This window comes from Hyaena hyaena, unplaced genomic scaffold (genome assembly GCF_003009895.1).
Source record: "Hyaena hyaena isolate Hyena2069 unplaced genomic scaffold, ASM300989v1 scaffold_339, whole genome shotgun sequence".
In the NCBI taxonomy this organism is placed as follows: domain Eukaryota; kingdom Metazoa; phylum Chordata; class Mammalia; order Carnivora; family Hyaenidae; genus Hyaena; species Hyaena hyaena.
In genome coordinates this window covers 375,995-394,521 of record NW_024080971.1, presented here as the reverse complement: position 1 = coordinate 394,521, position 18,527 = coordinate 375,995, and the positions used below count along the sequence as shown (strand labels likewise).

The window sequence follows — 18,527 nt, the reverse complement described above, 5'->3', positions numbered from 1 at the left end:
AACTCAGGCTAAGCATTAAAAAAAAAAGTGCCACTTTAAAATCTTTTTCTTAATTATATGGAAAGGAAATGATGACAAACATCTTCAACTGAATAAAGAAACTAAAATCCTTGTTTCACCTGTGATGCGAATGACTGATATACATGCACATTTTATACTGGTTCTTCACGGATCTGAGGTAGCGCAAGTCATCAGACCAACAGAACAATTCTATAAGGCACCATTGGTTTTGTGTGACAGAATGTTAGCTGACACCTGAGATCTAGAAATACAGAAAACAAACTGAAACATTAGTATATCAATTTTTCTTCAATTTCCTCTGATTTTATATTGGATTGATATTGATAACTATATTCACTATGGTTTATCTTTTTGTTCAAGCAGGTCTTTCCTCAAATCTATTTGAAAGATTCACAGAGTCACAAATGAAAATAGTTCCTTTAGGTTATGCCCCTACACTCAACTGAACACCACTTAAGGCCGTGGTTAGATTTATGTGTTTGTCCTGTGACAGATATTTTCCAATAGATTCCTTCCCCATGTCTCTGTGATCTTTTTAGGTATCAATAAAGATCCCTGTATCTTCCTAGTGATTCTGAAAATCCTTACATGCTTTAATCATGTGACTTCTTTCATGTTTTAATTGGCAATATGATTAGTGTATGAAAGAAAGCACATGATTAAAACCTGAAAGGATTTTTGGAAATACTAGGAAGATAGATACACACACACACACACACACTTTATACATACATACTCTGCTCTCACAGCAGAAGAGAGGTCAAAGCCTAGCTGAAATATTCCAGGATGATGGTGACAGTTCCGAGGTGTGCCATGACACAGAATAGACCCTTCGTTTGGTCGAAGATAATTTTACTAGAGTTCTGCTTTCAGAGCTGCAAGGCAAATCAACAACTACTGTCTCCATAAACACTGTTCTCAATCTTACTTGCAATCACAGAACACAGTCCAACAATTAATACTGGTCATTAAAATGTCTTAGCATCTATTTTTCATGTCTGCTTTCTTTTACTAAGTATAATATCTCTTGCATTTCTAACCCTCTAGTTAAGAAATGAGCTCCATTATGTAATATTCCATCACTGGTGCAGCAAATGAACCCAGCATGGTAATGTTATGCTACCATACCCATATAAAACCTATTCAATTAGTTATTAAACTCTGTTCTGCTTAAATGGTACTCAAAATCCCATCCTAGACAATTATAAAACTCCAGGGGAGACAGAAATGATGATTAAGAGAAGTTAACAAAATCATCAGAAAGATGCTTACAAATACTGAGGTGCTTGGGTGGCTCGGCAGGTTAAGCATCCAACTCTTGATTTCGGCTCAGGTCATGATCTCACAGTCACAAGATTGAGCTCTGGGTCAGGCTCTGCTCTGAATGTGGAGCCTGCCTGAGATTCTTTGCCCCCCTCTCTTTCTCTCTCTATCCTCTCCAGCCCTCTCACTCTCCTGCACACACACACCTGTGCACATTCTCACAAAAAAAAAAAAGAAAAAAAAATATGCTTAGAGAATACTAATTTATACATTCTGCTGTTCATCTATAGGTCTTTATCCTTCACAAACAGCATGTCTGTACAATAAATCTGTTATTTCAACCTCTTCCAACTCATGGGTTTTAATACATTCATCATTTTCCTACCCATTTTCCTATCTTCTAAGATTTTTTTTTCACTTAATCAGCAATTTTCAAATTTCATCATCAGTGGAACTCTCTGTTCCCATTAAATCATATGGAGAATCCCACTACCTGAAGCAGCTGAATGCAGAAACTCTCTGATAAAAAAAGAGTAGGGTTGCTGGTAGACATAGCTTGGAAATCATTATTCTAAAACATTCAAAAAAGTGCAAGATACAGCCAATTGGAATTTCTTCATTATCAATGGTTATAGACAATTCCCCCTTTGTTTCCAATTTTCAAGAGTATTTCTTAAGAACAGTTGCTTTTACCTTAGCCCATTAATGGAATAAAAGTACACTGCCTTACATACAGCTAAGTATTTGAATTCATATCTTTTCATACTATTTAAAAATGCAAATTAGTAGAAGATGTAATCCCACGACTAGGTTATTAAAATCAGTTTTTAAAATATTTAATAGAAAAACATTTTAAAAATTATCTTTGCCTCATACCTGTAACTGCTCTAGTTCAGTCCAAACACTAGCCAAAAGGCTCCTTAGACTCTCAAGAAAACAAAAATCATTTTAGTTATTCTGAGAAGATTATCTTCCCATGCAGTGATTCTGTTGCTATATTTCTGGATAAAAAAAGGAAAAAGCCTCAGTTATATATTCTATGCATATTGCAAACCTGATTTGCTTGAAAGGCCAGGGAAAAAAAAGTCAAGTTTTGTCAAGCTTAGAAAGATTTTACAAAAGGTAAAAAATGAGAATATTTTTCCTAAAATAAGCTAATTTGTATTTTCCAGGCTTTTCATAACCTTCCTTCGCAGAGAAGTAGGCGGCTTTTCAACTGACTTTTGAATAAATCTAGGCCTCCAAAAACCAACTCTGTGCTTAGCTTATAAAAGGCACCCCTGTTCTTCTATGTCCCTCACGGGCTGCACGGGCAGCACCAGGTGGGAAATCCGGCTCCAGAGCCCACTCAGTTTGTCAGAGTCCATGTGGTTGAAGGAGCTGGGAGTGGCTGAGTTGGTAAACCTGGCCCAGAGGAAATCTCTCACTTTTTCTTCAGTTTCCCTTGGGCCGACACTTGCTTCTAATGTTTCCTCCTCTAGGAGAACAGTCAGGACCAGGGCCACATCTTTAAAGGCAGCGTTCTCATGGTCACAATACTTGTAGAAGATTAAGGTAGAGCCTGCGGGAAGGGACTCAAAGTGGTGCACCACAGCGGCCTTCTGGCCACTCTCAAATCCCGAGCTCAGCTCCATGTCAACCAACTGCTTGACCAAGTCGCTGTCTTGCAAGGTTCTTGCAGCCCCATCAATCTGAATGGCAGAGACTTTCTGGAAAGAGGTATAGGCATCCGCGACGAGGTGGCTCAGGCACTTCAGGGTCTCTCTTCCCTCCTGAGCTGCTGTAAATATGATGGTGGCTGGCTCAGTGGGGTTTGAAGCATTGAGGTGCTTCTGGAGAAATTTACGTCCTCTCTGCCACAAAAAGGAACTCTGGCCTGGGAATTTATCCTTCAGTTGGCTGAAATGAACCAAAAAGGCCTCCAAAGCTGGATTTTTGGGCACTTGCTGGGGTGGAGAGGAATAGTAGCTATTACAATTTAGCAAAATAAGAGTCATGACCACAGAGCCAAAAAAGATGGAGCCTGTCAGAGAATGGGAAAATAAAACACAAAATTAGAGAACGTGGATCAGAAATAAAACTTGTGGTAGACTGAAATGAGTTAGAGATACTGCCAGATTTTACTAACTGTGGTGAGTTTCTTTTGGCTAAATCCTAAATCTCTTAAATTTCATTATTTGGCAGTAACACTATATTTGTTACTAAAACTAATGATGTGATTTTTTTTTTGAGGTTGTCTCCATTTATTGTTGGTGAGGAAATTCCTTGTGAGTTAATACAGTGCGTACTTTCCCCGAGGTGTGCCGGGGGGCGCCCTGGAGCACCCCAGAGATAGCTTATAGCAACAGTGCTTTGACCAAGAGCTGCTGGACACGTTCCCTGGGGAAAACACCACTGTCCCCATCGGCTCCTCCTCGCCCACGGCCACCTCGGTGGGGGGAGTGGCCATCAGTCCTTTAGGGGAACAAGTCGGGAGAGAACAGACAACAGGCGGGTGTGAGTAGACAGACTGGTGACAGCCACACACAGGAACAGGCCTGCCACCCCCACTAATGATGTGATTTAGAAAGGATCAGGATAATCTTCCATCTTCTCAAAGTACCTATTACCCATAATAGGCCATTTTTTCCTAAAGGGTCAAAATGTAAAAATGCCACTTGGGAAGTTAATACTCCATAATTTTTTAAAAGCAGCTTTAGTTTCTTATTTACAAAAAGTCCTTCCTCCTAATAAAATTCTCATTTTGTAAGTGTGGCAAAATATCACGGTTACCAGATAACCAGGATGGTAATAACATGGTTACCAGAGGGGAGGCGGGTAAATTACGTGACACGCATTAAGGAGTGCACTTGTGATGAGCACGAGGTGTTGTATGGAATTGTGAATTACTACACTGCACACCTGAAACTAACACAACACTGGAATTAAAACAAAGTAAAGTAAAAACAGCAACAACAAAAAAACCCTAAAACAATAAAACTGTTTAAATGCTTGTTTTCTAGGTGTTTTCTCTGAGGACTTTTGAATGTGAATCAACACCGCAGTAGGACCAATTTTGTTCTTACCATAACGCAAATAACCCTTTTTATTCATCTTTCTCCTGGTATCCAGTGCATTCTCTTTGTTTTCTTCCAACCTTTGTGTTTCCTGTTGATGACTTTCAGCCTCTGCTGGGGAAAAGGAACATTATTTTTAGACAATATGCTAATGGAATATCATACACTCTATGCCTCCTACCAAACCAAAGAATTATTAGGCTGTGTGGATTTCTATACTTTCTCATACAAAGTTAACTTTTTTCCTGTCTTTTCCTTAAGGATATTACTTTTAGTCTACGTAGAACAATAGAATGAAGTCCTCACTGGCCTTTACATCAAGGACAAGAAACAACCACCCTAATATTGTGGCCAAACCTATCCACAATGTATTTCAGCAAAATGTTCAAAATTAAAAAGGGATTTTAGAAATGTTAGCTGGGGCCACCTGGCTGGCTCAGTCAGTAAAGCATGAGACTCTTGATCTCAGAATTGTGAGTTCAAACACTACACTGGGCATACAGCTTACTTTAAGTAAATAAATATGTGACAGTTATTAAAAGATAAAGCATATATAAGAAAACAGTTTTGTAAGAAAGAAGTGTTAGCTGTACACAAGACTCAACATCCAGGGCAACCCTGAACTCTAATTCCAGGGTTCAAATCATGTGGCTCAAGACCCCAAGCATGCACATAACAAAGGCCCTACATTTGGACAGGAGAGATTACTGTACAGTTACAAAATAGCTCACAAAAGTAGGTTTGGAACTCTTAATGAAGGAATTATGAAAAGTAAGGAATACAAGATGAAGAAAATGTATGAACTACATAAAAAGGTCGGTCTTAAAATGTGTGGCTGAAAAAAAAAAGGAGGGCACTATTGTGTAGCACTCTAAGTCACTCTACAGTATAGATGTGTGTTTAAGGGAAAAAGAACTCAAACGGTATACTTTATTAACATAAATAATAGAATAGAATCCTCGGGGGCACCTGGCTGAGTCAGTTGATTGAGATCTGACTTTGGCTCAGGTCATGGTCTCACTGTTTGTGAGCCTGTGGGACTGGGGTTGCTGCTGTCAGCGCAGAGCCTGCTTTAGATCCTGTATCTCTCTCTATCCCTCCCCTGCTCATGTTCTCTCAAAAATAAATACATATTAAAAAAATAAATGAAACAGTTGTTTAGTATATGTGCTGCTGAAGCGAGCACTGAGACAGTTGTTCAAAAAAACAAACGAAATAGAACCATCTTCACCTATAAAGGATAGTGTATTTATTTGCATCACACTAAAATATAAGAATTTAAAGTATCCCAGCACAGAATATGAAAGGATCTTTAATGACCACCTACTATAGCCCTACCTTACCTATCTTGACAAAAGGTCCAGGGATGAGAAGGGCTTTGTCCAAGGTGACATAAAGAGATGTGGCTAAGTGGGGCACCTGGGTGGCTTAGTCGGTTAAGTGTCTGATTCTTGATTCAGCTCAAGTCCTGAACTTGCGGTTTTTGAGTTCAGCCCCGCATCCGGCTCTGTGCTGATAGTGTGGAGCCTGCTTGGAATTTTTTCTCTCCCTCTCTCTCTGCCCCTCCCTTTCTTTCTCTCTCTGCCCCTCCCTCCTTCTCAGTCTCTCAAAATAAACCTAAAAAAAAAGAGAGAGAGAAAGATGTGGCTGAGCTTAGAACACGATTTTCATCTGGTAGATTAGTTCATTCCATTATATTAAGTTGCCTTACATATACAGACTACATTTTTTTTTTTCATTTAATTTTATTTATTTTTTTATTTTTATTTATTTATTTTTTTTTACAAATAGTTTATTGTTACAGACTACATTTTTAACATGATATTTTCTTCCTCTACTCAGTGAACCTGCATACTGATGAAATCTGATGGAACATAATAGTTCATACAAATCATTCATTTATTCATCTAACAACTATTCATAAAGTTGCTTCTCTGTGCCAGGTGCCACAGAGACATAATGGAGGAGAGATAGTCCTTGACTTTCCTGAAGTTACAGACTATTCTAATGATTAGTGAACAAAACATATATTTGAGATCAGTCACTGATACATAGTGAAACATTAATTTCCAGCCCTTAGTCAAGTCCGTGATGAACAGACGGTCTTATATTTTATGTTCCTTTGCACTTGGCCAATAAGCACTTCAGATTGAGCTCTTCCAAGTACTTACAAAAATACATATCCACACATACATTTATAGAGAGTGAGAGCTGGATATCTCTTGTTTAACTTCTTCATTCTATGAATAGGAAACTGAAGTACCAAGAAGTTAAGAGACTTGCCCAAGGTCACCCAAGCTAGCAGGTGGTAGGGCCAACCAGAATCTGTGCCTCTTTTGAATTCCAGCTAAGGACTTAGCCACTGGGAAGATAGTATCTTCATAAGGGAAAATATGATGGTTCTTCTTAATATACAAGTGGGGAAAATCATGTAGAGAGAAATTAATGGATTTGCTCAATATCTTATGAAACTAAAATATGACTAAGTTAAGGGCACTGTACCACTGATGCTGGTTTTTAAATATACCCATCTCTTGATTTATGTAGTAGTTAGTTCCCCAAAAATTAAAAGCTTTAAAAAATTCTAAGTAAAAATATGCTCCTAAGAATTAATGAAAAAGCCAGTGGTGAAGTTTTAAAAAGTCAGTCCTTCCCTGGCCCCCACCCCCTTTTTTTAATCATACTACATTACTACAAACAGTAAGTAAATAAAAATGTTGTTTAAAAATGCAGTTTATGTGCTGGAAGCTACTTTAGTGTAGTGAGCTGGCCTACGAGATGAGAGACCTCATTCTAAGCTCAGTCTTATCTCAAGTGACCTTGGCAAGGCTCAAAGGCCTTGTTCCTATGAAGGAGTCTGACAAAAAGGACCCTGACCTGTGCTGTGTCCTCAGTAGCAAAGCAATATAAAACAGACATTCAGAGGGTTCCCTTACCTGGCGCCAGCAGTCGTTTCCTCACTGTGCCCTGGCTCTCAGGCCCTGCATGGGAATGACCAGGGCTCTGGGCGTCCTGAGGGTCTATGGCAGGGGGCTCCTGAGCAACTGCAGGCCCGCTGCTCACTTCCTCAGGGGGGGCTGCAGAGTCGCTCTGTAAGAGCACATCTTCTCTTCCCACTTCGTCACTTGGAGAACAGTTGGGTTCTGGATCCAAGGGTTTTTCACCTCGACTTTCTGAATCAGGGAGTTGATGCCCTGGGAGTTGACGCCCTTGTTCTTCATCCTGAAAGCTCTGGTTGTTCTCATGTTTTGTTTCATCCTTTGGACAGTTCCCATCATTTGCTTCATCTGGATCTTCTGACTGATCACCTGTGTCTGCACTTCCTGGACCTACTGTTTCTACCTCTTGGTGGACTTTGTTAAGAGCAGAGGCACGGGCTGGGCTCTGAGCTTCTTCGGTGGTACCTGCTGTGGCTGTGGTCTCCTGTGCCCGAGACCTTACTGATGGGTCGTTTTTCAAATCCTCTTGAGAGGCTATTGAGATAAAAATGTGTGATTTTTACTGAAAATAACATCCCTATTTTTTTTGTATTTTAACAAGGTCTCTGATTGAATAGTAAGTAAAATGTATATAGATTTTTATAGTTAACAAGGCACTCTTCCTAAACATTATTTCTCTTGATTTCCACTAAAGGTAAGACAAACTTATTATATGTTAATAAATCTAACAAATAATACTAATGTAAAAAACTATTTTGAATAACAACCAATTTTTGGTTGTATTAAACATATCCTCTTCCCTAATGAAATAATGTGTCTAGGCAGTAATCCTCAGTAGCATCTAAAACCATTATGCAAAAGACTTACAAGAAATTTTACAATGGATCAACCAGATAGCTGCTGAACCAGCTGATCCATCTTTAACATCACAAAGAGGGGAAAAAGCAGACACTGTTAACCTCCCAATTCAATGCAATAGGAGGTACACTATACCACCTATGACATATTCTTGCCAAACAAATGAACAGATATCTGATCAAGATTCTAGAGCTACCTACCAGTTTCCATGAAATACAGGGATAGAGGAATATATTAAATCATGCCTCAGAATGTAATCAGTAAAACCCAGGATGGGAAAACTTCAAAGGGACAAAAGACTTTGTTTCTTTAATAACAAGAAATAAAAATAAATGGCAAAAAAAAAAGGAGGGGTGACCTATTAAGAGAAACTAAAGAGACCAAATGCAACAACCAAAGGCAATGTGTGACCCCCAATGGTTTGGATCTAGCATCAAACAAGCTACTGAAAAAATATTTATGAGATAATCAGGAAAATTTGAATGCCAGGTATTTACTCTTACTAAGGAATTACTGTTCATCCTGTAAGTACAACATATTGTTATAATTTTTTTAAAGCATCCCTTTAGAGGTAAGTATTCACATATTTATGGCTAAAATTACAGGATGTCAACAATCTGCCTCAAGAATATGGGTGAAAGGAAAGACTACAGATGAAACAATATGTTGACAACAGATGAAGCCATTTGATAGGGACATGGGATTCATTTTATCTCTGTCTCTCATGTATGTTTGACATTTTTTATAATAAAGCTTAAAAAAAAAGCAACCTAAAAACAATCAAATGCAGGGTGGCACACTGTAACATTTTTAAAAATTTTTAATGTTTTTTATTTATTTCTGAGAGAGACAGGCAGTGTGAGCAGGGGAGGGTCAGAGAGAGAGGGAGACACTGTGAAGCAGGCTCCAGGCTCTGAGCCGTCAGCACAGAGCCCGACTCAGGGCTTGAACTCAAGAACCACAAGATCATGAACTGAGCCAGAGTGGACACTTAACCGACTGAGCTACCTAGATGCCCCGAGAGTGGCTCACTATAAAGGGAAAAGAAAAAACAAAAACCCCAGCTGCGGAGAAAAAAAAAAGGTTAAGGAGGGGGAAAAAATATATATGAGACAACTGGAGAAATGTGCATACTGACTAAATTTGTGATAATATTAAGGAAAAACTATTAATATATTTTCCAAGTGTAATGCTATTTTAGTTATTTTAAAAAATCTATCTTTAAGGGTGCCTCGGTGGCTTAGTCAGTTAAGCGTCCAACTTTCGCTTAGGTCATGATCTCGCGGTTCGTGGGTTCGAGCCCCGCATCGGGCTCTGTGCTGACTGCCAGCTCAGAGCCTGGAGCCTATTTCAGAGTCTGTATCTCCCTCTCTCTCTGACCCTCCCCTGCTCACACTATCTCTCTCTCTCTCCTAGGAATATATAAAAATATTTTTTAAAAAATCTATCTTTAAGAGATATAAACTAAAATATATATAAACAAAAGGATATAATGCCTTGGATTTGAATTTAAATATTCCATGGCAGAAAACAAGATCAGCATTATAGAAGTTGTAATTGAAATTTAGATGTCGAGGGGCCCCTGGATGGCCCAGTTGAACTTCTGACTTCGGCTCGGGTCATGATCTCAAGGTTCAGGTCATGATCTCAAGGTTCGTGGGTTCAAGCCCCATGTTGGGCTCTGTGCTGACAGCTCAGAGCCTGGAGCCTGCTTGGGATTGTGTCTCCCTCTCTCTCTGTCCCTCCCTGGCTTGCACGCTGTCTCCATCTCTCTCAAAAATAAATAAATAAACATAAACAAATTTTTAAACATTTAGATGTTGAAATCACTATATTATACACCTAAAACTAATATTAAACTGTATTTTATTAAACAGTTTAAATGAACTGGAATTTAGATAAAGAGTTTAAAAAAAAAAGAATTAGATGTTGAGTACATGGGAATTCATTACAGTATTCTACTTTTATATATTTTAAAATATCCTTAATAAAAGGTTTAAGAAAATATGCCCTTCTTTTCTGAAATATCTACTTCATAATTTGCCTATTTTATATCTCCAACTTATATATACAAGAGGATGAAGCCTTTAAATTTGATCTTTCCCTAGAATTGAAAGATCTCTAAATAGATGGCACATCAGTTTTGATTTTTAAAAATATAGCTCTAAAAATTGGTCTACCATCCCTTTCTAAGATACATGTATTTTTCTAATACTACGGGTTCCTACTACTGGAGCTTCTAAAACATTAATTTTCCTTCTAATTCAGGTCTGATGTTATGGTATACTTCGGTAAATAAAAAACAATAATCATAACAAATTAATCAAGGAAGCTAACTTCTTTACTTCCAAACTCCAGGTTTCAGTCACCTGAGATCTTAGCACAGCTCTAGATTCCTACAGCATGAACCTGCTGTACAGACTAGTCTTACCCTCTGCAGGATCCCTAAGTCCTCTGTCGGTCATGTTTGTGTTCTAGTTCTTCAGACTTTGCAATACTTTTAGTTAATGTCTGGGTTTTCTTGTGAAGATGTCTTGTTTTCTTCTCGTCTCAAGTCCCAACAGACTCATGCTTCCCGTGGACCCAAGAAACAAGGCATATATAGGGACTAAAATAAAATGAAAAGAATTAAATGACTTTTTATTCCTACATGGAAGAAATGCCAACTTCAGTTTCATTTATTCAGTCTGTTTAGTCTGAGTAGTAGTTCCTCTGTGAAACTTTTCTGGTGAAGAAGGAATGTTTTCTGGTTTTAGGGAGGACCAGAATCCTTGCCTACAAGTAAAAAACAAAGCTTCAGATTTGCATGGATGCCATAATCTCCTAATACGTTCCATTGTGTTGAAAGGATGGAAAAAGCCAAATGGCCAGAATCTTGCGAAACACTTTGAAAATGGAATTTAAAAAGAAAGAAAAGAAAATGGAACAAAAAGTAATTCCACAAGTAGAAATTTAAGTCACTGCTCAGTTAATCACCGCAGGTTTTCTTTATGTCTTCAGTTTCTGCCCCATGTGAATCTCTCAGCCTATCAGAAGCTTTCACCTATCATTATTAAGTAACAATGCACAGGGAATACCTACAAACCAAGGTGGCTCCCTTGGTGTCAGGTGTAGGAAATACACGTGAGTTCTGTCACTGCCTTCTTTGTGGTTTTCTCACAGCATTCTTTTTAGATCACTTTATACAATGCCTTTCCAAGCAATGCTCAGAGAAGACTGATGTAGAAGTTATTATGAACTATACACAAAAGGAATCAAAATCAGGCAACTCATAATCAATAAAATATTCTATCATTTTATAGTTAAATCGTATTTTTTTGTCAGGAACAATAATACTTTCCTTATCTGTAAAAATGACTAAGGACTGCTATGAAGATTAAATATAAAAATATATGTGAAAGAGGTTTGGAAAGTGTTACGTTGATAGCCTAGTTGTGAGGCTAGCCAACTAACTTTGTCTTTTTTACAGAACTCTTTTGTAAAATTTAATTTTACAAAATAAAATTTTAATACCACATACCTGGCATTAGCCTAGCGTATTTAATTAAAACTATGAGTAAATAAATGGATGCCTAAATGTCTAGAGTGGTGTCAATTATAAACGTGAAGGGAAGGGAGGAATTAGACAAGACTCCTTTCTGCTGGTGTGAACATCTAGGAACACGTCTCAGATTTGGAGAGTTCTTTGTTACCCTTTTATCTTCTTCCATCTCCTGAGACTGGGCTTCTAGCTCTCCTTTTCATTACCATCATAGGCTGCAATGAGGGTTTCTCTCCTCTCCTAGTTCATGAAGGAAAATAAAAGGTCCTCAGTCTTTTTCAGATTTCTTAAGACAATTTTTTTTTCTGCCAGCTCAAACCAAGAAAACGATGGGTAAAAGTTTCCTATGCACCAGCGACAAAAGTTTTAGAACGCAAACAGGCTACTCACATAATAACTGTAAAGTATCTCAAAATAAAAATTAAAAGTTACCTGGTAAAAAACCTAACAACACATATGCAAGAACTTTATAGAGTGGGGTGAGTTTCATGCTATGTAAATTATACCTCAATAACGCTGTATTAAAAAAAACTTAGGAAGAAAAGCATAAAATTTTCTTGAGGACATACTAAAGACCTAAGTAGAGAAATACATTATATGCAGAGATAGTAAGACTCTAAACCATTGATGTCAATTTTCTCCAAACTAATTTATGGATTCATTGTAAATTAAAACAAAGTCTTAAGACAATTTTTTGATTGTTGTTTAAATGGAAAAGCTGAACCTAAAATTCCCAAAGAGGAGTAAAGGATTAAGAAGAGTTAAGGTAATTCTGAAGAAAACATTAACAGATAATTCTGAAAGAGGGGGGCTATCTTTACCAGATATATCAAGACTTATTAGAAACTTATATGAAATAGTAATAGGGGCATTGGTCCAAGAACAGACAAAGAGAATATACAGAATATAGAGCCAGGAAAATACATGCATACATACGTAAAGAAATCTGGATAAAGTGGCAAAAGGGAAAGAATGCATTAATGAGTAGTTTGAGGACAAGCGACAACGCAAATGGGAAAAAAAATTAAGATTTCTACCTACTACCTGACACAAAAATCAATTGCAGATTAAATTTTTGTTTTCTACATTTATTTATTTTTTTGAGAGACAGAGTGAGACAGAGTGTGAACGGAGGAGGGGCAGAGAGAGGAGACAGAATCCAAAGCAGGCTCCACAGGCTCTGAGTAAGCATTCAGCACAGAGCCTGACACAGGGCTCGAACCCACGAACTGTGACATCATGACCTGAGCCGAAGTCAAACAGTTAACTGACTCAGCCACCCAGGCACCCCAATCAATTTCAGATTAAAAACCTAAGTGTAAAGAGCAAAACTTTGAATTTTCAAAAGAAGATATCAGATACCTTTATAACCTCAAGGTTTTCTTAAACAAGATATAAAATACAAGCCATAAAGAGAAAACTGAACAAATGTGATCACATTTTAAAAATGTTAATTTCTATACAAATCATCAAAATCAAAGTTAAAACATAAATTCACTGACTAGAAAAATATCAGCCAACACATAAAATCAGCAAGGAATTAATATCCAGAATATATAAAGACTCTCTCCCAAATCAGTAAGGAACAGGTAATGCCATGAAAAAAGAAGTGGGGAAAAGAGATGAACAAACTGTTAAATGAAGAGAAAACCTAGCAGTCTAATGAATCAATAAGAAGAGTGGTTAAGGAAATGGAAAATAAATTAACAATGACATAAACCATTTTACAAGCACTGATTGGCAAAAAGTAACAAGACGGGCCACACCAGGCATTGGTGAGGATTTGGGTATACAGAGAGTTCTTAAACCCTATTTGGCAACGAGGTAAACTGTTACTCAACTCTGGAGAGTAATATGGCAATTATCTGATAAAAATTAAGACACGCAGATTCTACAAACTAAAAATTGCATTTTTTAAAATGTTTATTTTTGAGAAAGAGAGAGAGATACAGAGTGCGAATGGGGAGGGGCAGAGAAAGGGAGGGAGGCACAGGATCTGAAACGGGCTCCAGGCTCTGAACAGTCAGCACAGAGCCTTTACGTGGGGCTCAAACCCACAAACCGTGAGATCATGACCTGAGCTGAAGTCGGATGCTTAACCGACTGAGGCCCCCAGGTGCCCCTAAAAATTGCACTTTTAGACACATGCTGTAGACAAACTTTCCCTCAAGTGCCCACCGATATTTGTGGCAGCGTTGTTTAAAATGAGGAAAAAGGGGCGCCTGGGTGGCTTAGTCGGTTAAGCGTCCGGCTTTCGCTTAGGTCATGATCTCGCGGTTCGTGGGTTCGAGCCCCGCTTCGGGCTCTGTGCTGACTGCCAGCTCTGAGCCTGGAGCCTGTTTCAGTCTGTGACTCCCTCTCTCGTTGACCCTCCCCTGCTCACGCTGTCTCTCTCTCTCTACTAGAAATAAATAAAAACATAAAAAAAAAATTTAAAAAAAAAAAAAAATTTAAAATGAGGAAAAAGTGAGACCACCTAAATGTCCATGAATAAGGAAGCAGATTTAAAAAACCTATGGCACATTCTTACAATGTAATATTATGTAGGGCAATTAAACCAATGAACTGCATATCTCAAAAATTTGTGTTAAGTGCAGTATTACAACTTTTATATACAATTTAAGAAACAACTGTGTACTATAGGGATTCAGAAGAACAAATGGCATAAATATGAACTGATACAAGCTCCGACATGGATATATCTAAAAAATGTGAGAGGAAAAAACCACACACAGGAGTATCTGCCAAATGATTCCATTTATATGAAGTCTTAAAATAGGCAAATGGTTCTTTACCTCAGGGGAAGAAGTGCTCACTGGAAAAGGACATGAGGAAATCTTTTGGAGTTAGGAAAGTGTTTTATATCTTTACTGAGGTAGTTAACATTTGTCATCAAAATTAAAATTTGTACATTTTATTGCGTGAAGGATACCCTCATAAATTTTGTTTCCTACAAACAGAACTGAATGCTTTAAAAAATGTATTACTTGCTAACGAGGATGCAGCCAATAAACACTGCAAAAGGTACCACCACAGATATTTCTCTAATCTTAAAAACACTCAGTAAATACCGTTCTTGTCACAAGGCACACATTCCTGTAGCCTATTTCATTTAGGCCCTTTGTAACATATCACACTGTTCATAGCTGAAATGGTATTCCCTCAAGGCTACAAGGAAAAAGTGGTATAAACACGGAGGTTCTTGACACATCCTCACAAATCACATGGTGGGAGTGTTGGGAGATCTTGAGGCCAATATATTCCAGAGGCAGGTCAACCATTTGAGCGTTACCCAATCCATGCCATGAAATGTGTACATGAAGAACCTCTGGACTGCATAATGGAAGTGAGGCAGAGCCTCGTCCTGATGGAAAATGGGGATGTTGGAGACTTTGCAGCTGTTGAAGAAACCATTCCATCATCACGTCCATGATGGTACCATCATGTCATTTGATGCTATCTTTTGCAAAAAGTAACTGATGAAGACCTGTGTGCTTCACACGGCACAAAAAAATTTACTTTCAGCAAATCCCTTACAAGTTCTGTTTTAGTCTCCATTTACGGAGAATGCTCCAGATGGTAGGCTGAGGGATGCCTTCCTTAATTTCCACATCCTGGGACTTCTCTAAATAAGGACATGAATTTGCCTCACTGCTTCCTCTGCCGACGCGGCTGCCTTGTGTTCTTTTAAGATGTATCCTTTCTGCTCCATCTCACTGCACCAGTGGTAATGCTTTGACTGCCTGCTATGTCTTCATTGTCTGGTACGCTGCACGACCTTCACATTGCAGCAGTACAACCAACTCCAGCCGACTCCAACATGCAAAATTAAGTGTGGTAAGAGGAACTCTACAAATTGATGCATGTTACATCTTTATGTATAAGTGTTATTGATGTTACTGAATAATAAAATTCTGAAAGCAATCAATTCTCTTTTATTGCTCTGTACATCGCTTAAACAGATATAAAATAAACAAAGACATGAACAGAAAGGACACACATAAACTTCCATTCGGTGCTTGCTTCTGCTGAGGGAAGGACAGGGATAAGGTGAGGTCAAGAATGGGTCAACTGTATCTGTCAAGTATCCTTGAAACAAAACAAAAAACACGGAGGCAAATGTGGCAAAATGTTAACTATTTCAGATCTGGGTACCCAGTGAATGTGATTTTCTGGATTTTTCTGTATGTTTGAAGTAGTTAATACTTTTGTTAAATGAGCAATAAAATGGATCAGCTTCTGTGAGGAAAAGAATCAAAAGGCAAAGCCTGTAATGGTAACACTCTGAGCTCACAAGCAATGTTAATCTGTGTTACAGGGGTACACTTCAACCACGGCCTCCTATGCACTTTGTCACAACCAGCTGGCGGGGGAGACAGGACAAGAACTCAGGGCTGGGAGAGCAGCAAGACCTCACCCAACCTCTACTCATCCTGTAAACCTCCAGTCTTGCCATGGGAACCAGGGAGGAGGAGGGAAGGGGACAGAGACCTAGAGCCCTGGGGAAGAAGGAAGAGGCAAGTACCCAGGAAGCACTGGCATCCCCACACTAAGTAGTAAATTAAAGAGAGCAAGAGAGAACGAGAGCGAGCGAGAGAGAGAAGAATTAGAAGCCTAGCAGCCAAGAAGGACTAAAGAGTATCAGTCACTCTAGGATGGTAATTTAGACATAAATGCCATCATGACAAATGTATGGTGGTCCAGGCCCAATAAGTATATGTACCTTTTTTTGTTTTTAAACACTTTTATTTTAATGAATGCTGTCATTTTAGGCTCTAGGGATAAAAAGCAGGTATCTTGGCCCTCAAATAATTTATACTTCTGCTGTGGCTACAATATATAAAACATATACCACAAAAATATATAGCTAACATTTATTGTCTTCTTTATGCCAAGCAGCATCCAAAGCATTTCATGTATTAATTCATTTAATCTTCACAAGAGTCTTACGATGTATGGACTATTAATAGTCTTACTATTTTACAGACAAGGAAACTGACATACAGAGAGGTTAAGAACCTTACCCAAGAACACACTAGTAAAGGCAGAGTCAGGATTTGAACTCAGTCTGACTGTGGGACCCAAACTTTTAACCATGACACACACATACACACACAAAAAAAGCTTGTAGTAAACATACTGAAAAGTACCCTGAATCTAGGTCTGAATTGTGACTCTAGCACATACGACCTGGGCAAATCTGCACATATCCTTCAATTGTTCTCACACTGCTTATTTTAGTGTTGTGGAAAGTCTCAGGTGATAGAACAAATCACACAGCAATTATTTATCTACCACAATTATGACTGTAAATGGGCCTTAAAAAAGTGACAAGGATTTGCTTGAGACCATCCATCCCTGTAGGCTTCTTAACCTTTATACCTAACACCACTGGACTCAACTACAAAGGTCAACCTCAGTACCAAGATCAAGCTGGTCCTTCACTGGAAGGGACTTAACGTGTTCAGTAATCCAGGATTGAGCTCCAACAACTGGATTTAATCCCTGTTATAAAATGAAGACTCTATCCTTATCCCTACTTCTGAGTTCTACCTGTTCTCTACTTTTTCTAGTCCTAAAGACTTAACTATGTGCCAGATGATTGTCATATATTATCATATTCAACCCCGAAACAGTATTAGCTAGGTTATCACTGCACTATGTGACAGATGAAGAAACTGAAGAGAGACAGGTTAAAATGCCCAAAGTCATTTAATAGTGCCAGAATTCAAAGATGAACACAGGTCAACTGGCTGCAAATGCCATTGTTTTTCCTCTGTAATAAGCAGTTTTCAAGCTGTGTTAAGATTTCACAGAGAATCAGGGGCTATCAGGGAAGTCTGAAGAGACAGAAGGGCATATGGTTCATCTCACTCTTACAGATATATGTAGCATGCTGATTGCCACATACTCTTTGGATTCCATGGAATTCTTTTATGCCTGCCTGCTTGCCTGGGATTCCTTCTCCTATCACTTAGAGATGAATCTTAAGTCAGTCCTGCACAACCCAGATAGCCTCCTCTTCAGTAGATATTTCCTTCCCAGGCTACCCCAGCATTTTTCTCTTAACCTTCCACTCCCAAGTCTGCCATAAAGTAACAGGAAGTAGTCACAAAAGTCATTTTTAAAATGGCCATCATCATATACAAGTAGCAGCATCAACCAACTCTGCCAGTATGGAAATAGATTAATTCGGCTCACATAATCTGAAATGTTGGATAACTCTCTAGATCATTTGTCTTGAGAATTAATTTTAGAACATATTTATACCTTGAGAAAAATGTGACTGACTTATAATCGGATATGTCAACAGCAACCTTTAGTCTGACATGAAACCTCTTTATATATCACCTGCAAAGTACGATAATTATCACTACCTCGCAGTATCGTGAGTACAGTTTCCTTCCTTTTATTTATTTATTAAATTTATTATTTTAATGTTTTTTATTTATTTCTAGAAGAGAGAGAGAGAGACAGCATGAACAGGGGAGGGTCAGAGAGAGAGAGGGAGTCACAGACTGAAACAGGCTCCAGGCTCCGAGCTGGCAGTCAGCACAGAGCCCGACGCGGGGCTCAAACCCACGAACCATGAGATCATGACCTAAGCGAAAGTCGGACACTTAACCGACTAAGCCACCCAGGTGCCCCAGTTTCCTTCCTTTTAAAGCCAGATAACTAAACACCACGGAGGTGCTGCCACTGTGCTTCTCAAAGTATCCTTACAGCACGTGCCTAAGAATCTCCTGCAGCATGATTTGTAAATTGCAGATTCCTGGGCTCCACAAGCAACCTAAGGAATCAAAATTTCTGTGAGATCAAGAAATCTGCGTATCTTGACAAGCTCATCCA

General features: G+C 38.5%; 1 protein-coding gene across 2 annotated transcripts in view; it reads right to left on the bottom strand.

Annotated features, from left to right (window-relative positions):
* Window positions 1–1,467: 1,467 nt before the first annotated feature.
* LOC120243365 (torsin-1A-interacting protein 2-like) overlaps window positions 1,468–18,527 on the bottom strand; it is a 33,787-nt gene continuing 16,727 nt past the window's right edge. The window contains exons 1-5 of one of the 2 annotated variants that reach the window (XM_039249500.1): window positions 11,830–12,121; window positions 10,569–10,745; window positions 7,277–7,813; window positions 4,350–4,454; window positions 1,468–3,307 (exon numbers count right to left, since the gene is read on the bottom strand). In XM_039249500.1, coding sequence (XP_039105431.1) covers window positions 2,550–3,307; window positions 4,350–4,454; window positions 7,277–7,813; window positions 10,569–10,602 — 1,434 coding nt within the window. In that variant the 5' untranslated portion in view covers window positions 10,603–10,745; window positions 11,830–12,121 and the 3' untranslated portion in view covers window positions 1,468–2,549. Of the gene's footprint in view, window positions 3,308–4,349; window positions 4,455–7,276; window positions 7,814–10,568; window positions 10,746–11,829; window positions 12,122–18,527 lie in introns of those variants that run through there. The other variant, XM_039249502.1, reaches the window with a different exon arrangement.